Below are 14063 nucleotides of genomic sequence, written 5' to 3' on the forward strand. Positions count from 1 at the left end.
TAAAAAATAAACAGAATATTATTTTCTCTAATTCAGTATCGTAATGAGTTCATTACAGTTCTAAAAACAGTGCTGTAATGAACTCATTACATTGTTTTCAGGTATATTTTTCGTTTTGTGGTTGTCTATACTGACTTCAAATCCTATCAAATTTCAACAAACGTCAACAATTGTCATATAATATAATTTGGATATAGTGAAATGATGTGCAACATTATTAGCAAATTCTCTTGATTCTGATAGTGTTAAATCGATTTCGTCAGACATAATTTACGAATTAAATGCGTAATTGTAAATTATTTCAAAATTCGAAACGTACGATTCATATTCGAATTCCGTAATCTGTCAATTTTCGTAACAGTCACACCAACTGCCAAGATACAATACAAAAGTTACTAGGATATATAATCTGAATTTTTCATTGAATTTCTTCAATATTTCACAAAACTTGACTGAAATATAGAATAGTTATTTATAATACAAGTGCAGAAGGCATTGATATTCTTCCACGAGTTCAAAATTCAAAAACGAGCCACGAAGTGGCGAGTTTTGGAATGAACGAGTGGTAGAATGAGCCTTCTGTACGAGTATTATACATTATGTTCTCTAATTCATTGCATTTTCATTGATATTAATGAAATATTTCCATGAATATAATTTAGTGCTTTTTGCATTGAAAAATGTTGGTTGGCAGAACTGATTTCTTTAAGGCAAATTGATGAATTGACAGATAAAGCCGTGGCGGAAAGTTCGGAGTGCCAACATAGAATAATAAAATATAACCATGAAAACTGTGCGTTTCTGATATATTCTCGCACGATTTTGTTCTACAAGATGTGGAAGAATGAACGGAATAACCACAGAATTAGAGAAAATATCGTGTAACACTCGTTGCAGAAGGCAATTCCAACACTCATGCGTTCGAAAACTCGCTCCTTCGACGCTCGTTTTCGAATTTCGCATTCGTGTTGGAATAGGAGCCCATTCTGCAACTTGTTTTAGAATATACTCTTCTCAAACTTCACAAATATCGACTTAAGTTTAGAGGTTGGTACTAACTAAAAATCATATGGACTCACTACTAGCACCGCCATCTGTGCCGGAAACTTTTCAATTGGCCTAATACTTCATAATTCTAGGCAAATCAGCTTCAGAATCCACTAGGAGGGTAGTCAAAGATCGCCGAAAACAATGACTGGTATACATATAAGCATTTAGCAAATCAAAAAAAAAAAATTGAACGATATTTTCTAATATTTGACAAAAAGTGCTTACCAATTGTGCCAATCGAACTTTTGGCAGATCAACGTCTGCTGAGTCCACAAGTATCAATAAAAATTATTGATAATTCGGCAAGATGTAGAAGAATGCGCAAAACCGGACACTTCTAGATTAAAACTGGCAGAATCGGCATCTCTTTCGCCATTCTTCCCTCGGACAAAGAACCACGCCAAACATTTAATGAATTGAACTGATCGAGTAAAAACAAGGCGATTAATTTGAGCGTATGCGGCCTCTAGTGGTGTAATTAAGAATCATCTGCGTGTAACATAGCGAGAAAAAACTGACCCGTATAGGCGATTTTTCCAAATAGGTTTTTCTGTCTATGGAGATTCTTGTCTTGGACGCAGCCTCCGAATTTGGTAACGTCCAGACGTGGATAGCTTGATTAGCTGGATTGTTTATTGCAGCGACGGCGAGGCACCTCAAGAAACACTAGGTATGAGGGGTGAACATTTTATCCGATTGTGTTGGACTTGCCAGTTCAGAATTCTCAGAAAAACCGACCAAATTCAGAAATATAATCCATTTAATTTAGGTTTGAATTGACGTCACACCTAGTGACATTTTGGTGCCAACCAAAAACATTTTGTCACTGTTAGAAACAATCACAAATCTGGGGATAACCATTTGTCTTACTGTTACTGTTATTCCAAATTGGTTTGGTTATTTTATTAGTATTCGTTACGAACAATAAGTTCTTTCAATCAACTACCACATTTTCGTATCGCAACAATTATACAGGGTGGCCATTTGAAAACGAAACAGACGAGATTACAGACGAAATAAAGTTTTTCGATAGAAATGCTCGGACAGGTCGATTTCTGTTTCGAGGGGGACAACTTAAGATGTAGGTTACGGACGCATAGCGCTTCAACCCTTGCTGCTACAACCCCCACCCCCAATTTTTGAATAGGGAAGATGGGGTGAGTGATACCTCAATTTAAAGGTATTTTTATACTGATTTCAGCATAGTAATTGTTTTTTCATTTTATACATTAGTTCTTGAAATATTCATGCGTTAGTTAGTTAGGAAGGAAGCCACAGTCATGGTTGTTTTGAAGCTCAAAATGTCGATTTTTCGCAAAACACTACAAGTGCCATGAAAACAACACTTCATTTTCAAATACTTAGTTAAGAATATTTCGAGAACTAATGCATAAAATGAAAAAACAATTACTGTGCTGAAATCAGTATAAAAATACCTTTCAAATGAGGTATCACTCACCCCATCTTCCCTATTCAAAATTTGGGGGTGAGGGTTGTAGTAGCAAGGGTTGAAGCGCTATGCGTCCGTAACCTACATCTTAAGTTGTCCCCCTCGAAACAGAAATCGACCTGTCCGAGCATTTCTATCGAAAAACTTTATTCAGTCTGTAATCTCGTCTGTTTCGTTTTCAAATGGCCACCCTGTATTTGATGGAACAAACCCATATCATATCTAGCTCGAAACTTTCGAGTACTTAGTTCTTCCAAAGTTATGCTTTCCCTGTATGATACAATTTTTTATCTACTCACCTCTATCAACTATCTTCCCGAATAAATTCTTCCCCCTGAGAAAATTTCGTGTAGAACAGTTCCACCTCTGATGACGAAACTGGTATTGGCACTCTTGGATCGCTTGATTAGCACCCTTGTTGACAGCAGCTAGCAATCCTGGATTTTCTCTGGCTAGTCGATGCTGCTTTCTTCTCAACGTCCCATGGTCTGGCCTATCCATGTAAAGACGACCTGGAGAAATTGGTGATAGGTTGTTAGGTTCGCCTGCTTTTGCTATACCCCTAGAAAAAATTCAATTCTTACAATTTCGTCCACGAACCGCGAAAAATCTTACTGTGCACGTAACAGTTATTAAGTTATTATGTAACGAATAGCAGTAATGTTATTTGTCGTTAATTGTTATTTAATAACTGTTATTTATGGTGTGATTCAACCTATTCTCGTTAATTGTTATTCGATCCAATTTTTGTAATTTGATGGTGTATTGAGGCACACTTACAGCTAGTTACGAGATGGCCCAAACTTAAAAGCAACTTCAGAGACCAAGAAGAAGAATGTGTGACTGTGATCTCTCGAGTTATTGTGATTGATCGAGATCAGATTGATCCTCTTCTGGAATGTTTATTTATGAAGGTATGCAAGCACAGAACCCTTAAGCTTTCAATTTTATGTCTACGACTTCTTTCCCGATTGTGGAATCTTCAGAATTTGTTCTTCATTACAAAATTTCAGTAATTTCTTCTATTTGAATATCGAAAGTTCCAAAGTCCAATATTTGTACTCATGGGATCGGCTAAGAGCGATAAGAAATTTTATTTTATTGACTCTTTAGTTTATTGATGGTGTTTATTCAAGGTACACTCCCAAATGAAAAGGCTGAAATGTATTTTCTTCTTCCGTCTGTATCATATGTTTCCCAACGGTTTTGAAGATAAGAAGTGGATAATTTTAGGTGTGGTAATACCTATGGAGATTTTATCGATAACAAGGAAAAGAATTCATAACCCATTTCTTAATAATGAAGAAACACTGCTTCATGTATTTTCAATTGATGCTTCATTTCATAGAAGTCACTCACACACTACATACAGCATATGTGGAATAAAAGTAATGAAATTGTGTCAATTCAATTAGGTTGTGCAGAATTTCGTGTTGATCATAGAGTAATAAACATAGATAGAGGAAATATACGCAATTTTTACAAGTCCTCAACATGGTTAGATTACGTTGTCGGATTGTGATTTATTTTCAAATCCACAATTTCACTATATCGTTATGAATGTATATTATATTCAATGAAATATATTTATTTGAGTGATTCTCAATTAAATTTGTGAATTGAATATTTGGAACCCGATATTCTTTCTAATTGTCGAATTTATAGTATGCAGAATATTTATTATTTTCTGCGCTATTTTCGCGCTCGAAGTTTGTTTTCTGAGTTTCTGATATATTTAGGTATTTATTTCAATATATTTTGAGTGAATATGAAACGTTGATTTACTATGGGACATAAGAAGCGCGTTCTTTGTGGAGAAACTCGCGAATTGAGTGAAATATCGTATCACTGATATGTTTTCTTTTCCGCGCGCTCCATGTCGAATTTGATAGTTCATGTTGGGGACAAAATTTGCTTATTGAAAATGACATATGCTCCATCTATCTTTGTTTTTTCTCTGAGGTGTTTATAGAGAGTCAGAACAATAGAAAATTCAAGTTGGCTATATAAAAAGAATGGAGAAAGTCAGAAGTTCTGAACCGCAGAATTCTTGAATTCATATTGAGGGATGGCAGGAATTGATTCTCACAAAAACCTGATTCTTCTTTTTCCATAAATAAGAAAGTTCTGGCCATTCTGAATGTAAGAACCTTGATATTAGGAATCAACATGCCTAATGACTTAATAACAGCTCATTCGGGATATCAGCATACAGTTGTATCCATAAATTACATATCACTCGAAATGCCAATGAATAGTGTGAACGGGGCTACAACTTACTGGAAATAATATATTATTGGATTGTGGGCAATTACTCATGTTTTATACAATTTGAATATTAAAGCCTAAACTCGTGGGATTAATTATGGAGAGAATTGAAAGAATGCATCTGAATAATGTGAGAATTTATTGATATGAAGGACTTTCCAGGATGATCTAAGGTAAGTACGAGTAGATTACCGAATCGTGGGTATAAAATGAAGTAATTATTGTAGGTAAACCATCCCGAGCTTCATAATTCTGTCTGAAACGGGCCTTAATATACTCGAACTATAATTAACTGTAAAATGGTTGTAAACAACTATAACCCATCGAACACCACATATTTCACCAACATAATTTTTTAAGCTGTTTTTATAGACCAGCTCAACAGACTCAAGGGCATTTTATATGACTCTCGTGCTATTGATTGCATAACCAAAACAAGAACATATGACGGAACATATCAAATTCAATAATGATTTTTTTTCAGGTAATAAACATTTTTTGCTGTCCTGAAAAATGAAAATGGATGGTGAAACCGAACATCAATTTCCAACGGTTGGGTAAACTCAGCCAATTACTTTCAATTTGCAATAAATTGCCTCTGGTATGAAACAATAACCTATAATTAAGTTGATATAAAAACAGATTGAGTTGGTGGTATTAAGTTAAACTCCATTAACGAGTCAATTTCTACTGAAGTAAGTGAACTTTTGGGCGCTGTGACTCATTTGGGAACCTATTAGGTTTGTTTATACTCTATATAAACGATTCTTTCATTATCGACGTGTTGATGAGTTGGTTGATTCGTTGAGTATGAATATGGAGTGTAGCTCAGATATTTTTCCAGTGTTTTCTTTTTGGAATGACTTGAAATCGAAAATCTGATAGTAAAAATTCGTCTGTTTTGATATAGCTCAAAAACCAGATCCTTGTAAAGGGTTATTTTTTTTCGAGGTATATAACTTTTAGTTGGCATTACTGTTCAAGATGGCGACCGATTTAACAGCTGTCAAGTGATTTATTCTCGGTTTGGTTTGGCAATTCATCATGAATAGACTCATGCCTGAACAACGCTTGCAAATAGTGCAATTTTATTTCGACAATAATGGTTCTGTGCGGAATACGTATCGCGCACTACGTTCATTTTATTTTGTTTAGCGATGAAGCGCACTTCTGGTTGAATGGCTACGTCAACAAGCAAAACTGCCGTATTTGGAGTGAAGCTAATCCTCAAGTGTATGTCGAAACACCGTTATATCCAGAAAAACTGACTGTTTGGTGCGCTTTATGGGCTGGTGGAATCATTGGTCCGTACTTCTTCAAAAACGATGATGGCCAGAATGTTACAGTCAATGGTGATCGGTATAGAGCCATGATTACCAACTTTTTCATTCCTGAATTGAACAACCATGATGTCCAAGAGCTGTGGTTCCAACAAGACGGCGCAACATGTCACACAGCTCGTGCCACAATCGATTTATTGAAAGACACGTTTGGTGACCGCCTAATTTCACGATTTGGACCTGTGAATTGACCTCCAAGATCTTGTGATTTAACACCGCTAGACTACTTTCTGTGGGGCTATGTAAAGTCATTGGTTTATGCGGATAAGCCACAAACCCTTGACCATTTAGAAGACAACATTCCCCGTGTTATTGCCGATATACGGCCACAAATGTTGGAAAATGTCATCGAAAACTGGACGTCCAGATTGGACTACATCCGAGCCAGCCGTGGCGGTCATATGCCAGAAATCATAGTTAAAATGTAATGCCACAAGATTATCTTGCGGATAAATAAAATTCATGTCAATCGAATAATCCATCGTTGTTTTATTGCAATTTTAAGTTCTATAGCTCTAAAAAAAAACACACTTCAGTAAAAATTCGTCCGTTTTGATCTAGCTCAAAAACCAGATCCTTGAATTTTGAGGGCTAAAAAAGCAAAAACTGATAGTGTAAAATGTGTAGTAATGTATTAAGGAAGAAATAAATCGTGTTGGAATCCTCGAATGTCAAGAATCTTCATCGATTCTGGACAGGAACCTCTTGTTGTGCTGTTGAGGAACAATCTCTCTAAAAACCGTAAAAAATGTGAAAATTCATAAAGATATGACAAGTGATCGCCAATAAAGACGTGTATGGCATAAAAATGTCGACGCCAGCATATAAAATGTATCGAAATATTCGATTCCTGCAAGCTCTCGTTCCATGGGATCCTCTCAACAACTTAATGTTACAAAAAATTGAACGTATGTGAATACGCTCGTATAGGAATATATTTATTCGTCCAGTATTTTAAGGATCTCGACAGGAGGCTTCGCTATAAATAATTAATAAATCTTGGAGACCCATGAGTAAAAGAAGTGGAAAGGAGTATAATATTGTGTTTACGAGTGTGTAAATTTTCATTGCACAGATTGGAACTTTTATGGCCAAAGTATGTGAAGAGGCGACACAAACGGCCATTGGCGTAGATAGCATCGCTTAATAATCACCTCAGTGCGATTGACGTAACCACCTGACAAATTGTTGAATTATTCTGAAAGGAATGATTCGAATTCTATCAATTTTTTTTATTACTTACAAATGAATTTTTTTCAGTTAGCAAATTCGAAAAGAAAACACTTGTATCACCAAAGACAAAACGTTTTACCACATTTGTATATTTCAGGTTGAACCACACAAATTCGTACATTTCCTAATGAAATTTAAATTTTGTTTATAGTTTTTTTTTTGAAGCCCTACTTCTTTATTTCGGTTACATCAACTTCGACAGAAACTACATTATGTTCATGGACGAAAAATTTGATTTGCGCTAGCTAGTATAGCACATTCTCACAGAGGTTTGTATTGTTTTGCTCATCACGTCCTAGTGCTAGGCGTTGAATTTTTGAATTTAAAAAATTCTAAAATATTTTCCAAATATATTTGTGAATGTATGTTGTATTTCTGGGAATTTTTCTTTGATTAGCGCATTTATACTTTGTAATACTTTGAACATGCGCATTGCCAAAACGTGACGTTTTGAAATTTATTTGGAATGAAGTTGTCAAACCCAATCGTGTTGTCATAGTGATTGATAATTGCACTGAATGCAATTATCAGTGGGATGTTGACATGATTGGGTGAAATTGTTTCATATGACACAAAATGACAAAATTTGATTGGTTGTTAGAACTGTCAAAAAATTTTCGTAAGTAATTGCAAAAGTGCATCAAAATTACCGATAATTTTGCATGACAGCGTGTTGTCAACACGCTGGAATGCGAAATTATCCGGTAATTTTGATGCACGAGTGTAATTCGGGGGAATATTTCCCGAATAAACTGTTACATTACTTGTCAAACTGATGTAGAATGGAATTGCCATAGATTCGAACTGTGTAAGATGCATAGAAACTATGCATCTATGAACAGAACAATTATCGCAGTGCTGTTTCGCTTCCTACAAAGCAATTATCGCTGTAATTTTCAATAATTGTTCTCCATATACATAGAATTTTTGACAGGAGGGAAATATTCGCTGTAATTTTCGATAATTGCATTCCATTTACATAGAATTTTAGACAGGAGGGAAATATTCAGTGTGATGTTGACATGATTGGGTGAAATTTGAGTGGTTGTTAAAACTGTCGAAAAATTTTCAAAATTATTTCGCCTTAGCATGTTATAAGATCGTGAGGACTGAGGAGCGCCAAAGAGTAGAAAAAGAGTTGGATAAATTAATAATTTCAATAAAATCTCAGGATTCCTGATTTATCTGTAGACATGGAAATATCGTAATGTTCTTTGTGAGAAGGACAATTCTTTCTCTATGGGTTAAAACAAATCAGTTAGAAAAAGTTATCTCGGTAGATGTTCAAAAAATCAAAATAGAGGAGGAATCTATAAAATCTTTAAGGCATTTGTTAACAATATGCTATTTTCTATAATGTGAAAGAGGGGTTTCTACAAAATTTGCAGTATTTGCCGAGATGTGTACAAGTTTATACATTTGAAACCTATACCGATTAATCGTAAACTTGCTCCTGTCAGTCACAAAACAAAAACGTCATATCGTACAAACAATCTCAGTCCAATTTTTTCCCGATCTAGCAGCCTCATCATTATGGTCATAACGTGTGACGCTCGACACATAGATACAGTCGGCGCCAATGCCAATCTTACATCTTAATCGCAAAAACTAACAACTCGCACAGTCGACGGTGTAAGAAATTGACGAACGACAGTCAGGACGAGTCACAGAAATGAAACGGTTGGTGTGGAAGCGGGTACAGAGGAGCGTGAGAACAGCATCATCTAGCTGTTATCTATGGTCTTCGTCTTGGTCATACGTTAACCCCTTATCTCTTAGCAGCGGATTCCACGGCCGAAAGGTATGTCACAAGGACCGACAAAAAACACACCACTACCGTGGACTAATATAGGATTCTTCACTTAATACCGGATCTGACGATGCTTCCATTTGTCTCAGTCTACCGGAGCCGGCATCAGGTGCCAGGGTCGGCATACGTTGAATAATTCTGTGGTCGAGATCACTCTCCAACAATTGACTATTTCACGGTATCGAAAATATCGTTCTTTCTATTTATTTTCTCATAGAATGATAACTATCAATTTGGCATAAAAATATGTTATTAATAATATGCAAAAACCATCTGAAAAGTCAAATAATTCCTATATAACGGGTGTTCTTTTTCGAGGTATATAACTTTAAGTTGGCACTACTGTTCAAGATGGATACCGATTTAACAGCTGTCAAGTGATTTATTCTCAGTTTGGTTTGGCAATTCATCATGAATAGACTCACGCCTGAACAACGCTTGCAAATAATGCAATTTTATTTCGAAAATAATGGATCTGTGCGGAATACGTATCGCGCACTACGTCCATTTTATTTTGTTTAGCGATGAAGTGCACTTCTGGTTGAATGGCTACGTCAACAAACCAAACTGCCGCATTTGGAGTGAAGCTACTCCTCAAGTGTATATCGAAACACCGTTACATCCAGAAAAACTCACTGTTTGGTGCGCTTTATGGGCTGGTGGAGTCATTGGTCCGTACTTCTTCAAAAACGACGATGGCCAGAACGTTACAGTCAATGGTGATCGGTATAGAGCCATGATAACTAACTTTTTCATTCCTAAATTGAACAACCATGATGTCCAGGAGCTGTGGTTCCAACAAGACGGCGCAACATGTCACATAGCTCGTGCCCCAATCGATTTATTGAAAGACACGTTTGGTGACCGCCTAATTTCACGTTTTGGACCTGTGAATTGGCCTCCAAGATCTTGTGATTTAATACCGCTAGACTACTTTCTGTGGGGCTATGTGAAGTCATTGGTCTATGCGGATAAGCCACAAACCCTTGACCATTTGGAAGACAACATTCGCCGTGTTATTGCCGATATACGGCCACAAATGTTGGAAAAAATCATCGAAAATTGGACGTCCAGATTGGACTACATCCGAGCTAGCGGTGGCGGTCATATGCCAGAAATCATATTTAAAATATAATGCCACAAGATTATCTTGCGGATAAATAAAATTCATGTCAATCGAATAATCCATCGTTGTTTTATTGCAATTTAAAGTTCTAAAGCTCTAAAAAAACACCCTTTACTTTACTTTAATGTAACTAACCCTGAAATATTCTTTTATTGTGGGTCCTTGATTTTATCTTTCAAAACTATGGTAGAGGGAATCTAACTAGAAGGTTCAATTAAGCAACTGCTTCACTTAGGAATAATATTTTAGAAATATCAAGATATATTCGACCAGATCTGTAGACTAGACAGATCTGCTAGTTCTCACTGAATTCCATGAAAATAGCATTTAATTATTGGGGAATTTTTCAACTCTACTCTTTCCCACCCAAATATAAACATTCCAGGCAGGATTTCAAAGGTTTGTAATTATAAATAATAATGAATCAACATTAATGCGATAAATTGAAATGTATTTCACAAAGAGTTGAGCAACACAGGTCAGTTGCGCCAGAACTTTATAAATGCCTATTTAATCAAAGAAATAATTTTGAGATAAAAAAATATAGGATTTTTTTCAGCAGAAATCCTGATTCTCAAGTTTTATGAAATCTTCAAAAACACTGTATCAGACCAGAATTTCAAGATATCTTTCGATCAGTTCAATCAAGGTAATACATCAACTCTTCTTATTTTTCTGAATTGCATCGTATTTTGAAACATCAAATTTTTTTTTTCCTGAAGAACTGGTCCAAAAGAGTTCCCCTCTGTACAAAAATCCTAATAAATATCCATAATGAAATAGGCCCCGTTCAGATCCCATGAGCTATTTCTTCTTATACATTTCTATCACGTAGGTCTGATATCTTCCTGAATTTATTGAAGCATTCCTTCGACTTTACTGCCTCAACACCGAATTTTTGTGGACATGGGATTCAGTTTTCTCGATCTTTATTACCAGAAGTTCACATTTTCGACTCCTCCGATGTCCCTTGTCTTATCTCAACTATAAGGTACCTTTAAGACTACCTGATTTGTAACTCAGGGACCGCTATCTATATTATCTGAATGGCTTAAGTAATAGCTTTTCATTCAGTTTTAACAAGGCTGAATTGCGACCACGCTGTAGATAAAAACGAGATTATTGGGGTTCTCGTCCTCGTCGTCTTCTGGGAAGGATGCACTTCCTTCCAGGAATCCCTGATGATTGGTTATTCGAAATGACGACATTTCCAGCATAATGCTGTTGGCGCTTTGGGAAAACAACAGCACTATGGTTAAAATGTCAGCAGTTCAAACACACTTTGAATCCTGTCTATTTCTCGATCATAAACACCTATTGCACTGTTAGTTTTATCGAAAGAACTGAATCCAAAATTTGGGTATTACCTAAAACTTCCAATAACTGGATATACATAAGAAACAATATTAGAATTCAATTCAATTATTGTTATTTTTCCTACAACCGCTATGAAAAGTAGCGTATTCCTCATAGCTTAATCAATTTCAAAACTATGTATTGCTCATACTGTGGGAAATATTATTTCTCACGACACTTTGCCCACACCTCGCTTGGTAAACCAATGAAATTGGGCTTTTGAGTCGTTTCTACGGAAACGCAATACATTAGCACATACTGTCAACGAAGGCCATTTTGATTTGAATCAAGTCCATGACTTGGATTATTGAAATTCGTCCAGTTGTAGGAAAAGTATAGTGTGCAACAAGTGGGGAGAGTCCAACTTTCCTCGCGAGTGTGGAAGTTTGTGGCACGAGCCTGAAAGGCGAGTGCCGCAAACACACGAGCGAAAAAAGGACTTTCTCCACATATTGCACACTATACTTTGGCTACAACTGCACAAATTTCAATAATTCAAGTAATGGACTTGATCCAAATCAAAATGGCCTTCGTTGACAGTATGTGCTAATTTATTGCGTTTCCATAGAAACGACTCAAAAGCCCAATTTCATTGGTCTACCAAGCGAGGTGTGGGCAAAGTGCCGTGAGAAATAATATTTCCCACAGTATGAGCAATACATAGTTTTGAAATTGAGTAAGCTGTGAATAATACGCTACTTTCCATAGAAGTTGTAGGAAAAGTATAGTGTGCAACATGTGGAGAAAGTCCCTTTTCTCGCTCGTGTGTTTGCGGCACTCGCCTTTCAGGCTCGTGACACAAACTTCAACACTCGCGAGAAAAGTTCTTCTTTTCCCACTTGTTGCACATTATACGAATACTATTTACTCATTCTACCCAAATGTATGTAATTTTCGAATTTTCCACTTCAAATGATTAAGTTATGAAGAATTTGAGGTTGAAACCCTTTCCTATGTCCGTCCATTTGGCTCTCATGTGGATCGACTTGCTCACTAATGTCAGGTTGAACATTATTCTGGGATTAATTTTATTCCTTGAGCACCGAGCATTCCACTTGGAAAATTAGAAAACGGCAACTCGGTGTAGTTGTAGGTACATATTTTCGCGTACTTATTAGTATCACCCCGTATACTCGAAAACCACGAGGAGAATCGAAGGTTTGGAAGTTTTCCTGGGGCCTCTAGACGATTTCGAGGGGGGTCTTATTCTTGTCTTTTTTGCTCTAGATGGTCCCGTTTAGGATGTAATTTTGTAAACCTACATACCTGGATTCTCCGACAATTAGCTGTATCTATACAAGACACATATCTATATTATAGGTTATACAAGTAGCGTTATATTTTAAGTGACAAATAATTCGTCTATTAGTTCAATATGGTAGTAGTAAATTTAATAAGTGATACAACTGTGAAAATAGATGGAGTGAACATAGAAAGATGGAGTATACGCAATTTTTACATGTTCCCAACATGGTTAGATTACGTTGTCGAATTGTGATATATTTTCAAATTCACAATGTCACTATATCATTATGAATGTATATTGTTTTGAATGAAATTTATTTCTTTGAGTGATTCCCGATTAAATATGCAAATTTGAGTATTAAGAATCCAATATTATTCCTAATTATCGAATTTATAATAAGCAGAATATTTATTATTTTCTGTATCTACCTGCTGAAATCCAAGGTTTTGCAACTTTTGCTCTCCTAGTGTCATCGGTTGTTTCACGTCGTTCGACGCGCTTGAAGTTTGTTTTCTGAATTTTCGATATATTTAGGTATTTATTTTAATATATTTTGAGTTAATATGAAACGAAGATTCACTATGGGACATAAGAAGTGAGTTCTTTGTGGAGAAACTAGCGAATTAAATGAAATATCGTATCACTGATATGTTTTCACTTCCGCGCGCTTCATGTCAAATTTGATAGTTGGGGACAAAATTTGCTGACTGAAAATGAAATATGCTCTCACTATCTATGTTTATTACTCTGAGGATTACATTCTTCGGTGCTCATTTGATTTATGAATTCTACACATTCCGATACCTTACTGTGAAAACTCAAGGGGGTTATTAATTTTTTCCTCGAACAAATCTAAAATTAAACCAAAAAGTGAACTGAAACTGGAAGAATCAGAGCTGCCGATTAAAAAAATACCGTTCCACATCGGCACAGCGACAAACCCGTAGGAATTTCTTGATTATCATTAGAACCTACATAACCACGACAAACGAAGCATCTGGAATCCAGTCTAAAAAAACAATTCCTCGCATTGGATGCCTTGCCGGCTACGAGAAACCCAAACACCTGTACGCACATATCTCGCTATAATAACTCTGTATTAATTTCCGTCATACAGCCTACTTGATGTTCGTCCTCGGCAATTAATACCGCATTAACAGACTAAGATGGCAGCACGGCGTAAA

The 14063-nt window shown here is 36.0% G+C and overlaps 1 protein-coding gene across 4 annotated transcripts in view; it reads right to left on the minus strand.

Annotated features, from left to right (window-relative positions):
- Positions 1-14063, minus strand: part of LOC123677373 (protein Wnt-1) — a 157929-nt gene that overhangs the window by 20566 nt on the left and 123300 nt on the right. For all 4 annotated transcript variants that reach the window (XM_045613859.1, XM_045613860.1, XM_045613862.1 and 1 more), the window contains one exon: positions 2800-3062. In XM_045613859.1, the coding sequence (XP_045469815.1) occupies positions 2800-3062 (263 nt within the window). The remainder of the gene's footprint in view (positions 1-2799; positions 3063-14063) is intronic.

This window comes from Harmonia axyridis, chromosome 4, assembly GCF_914767665.1.
Source record: "Harmonia axyridis chromosome 4, icHarAxyr1.1, whole genome shotgun sequence".
Lineage (NCBI taxonomy): Eukaryota > Metazoa > Arthropoda > Insecta > Coleoptera > Coccinellidae > Harmonia > Harmonia axyridis.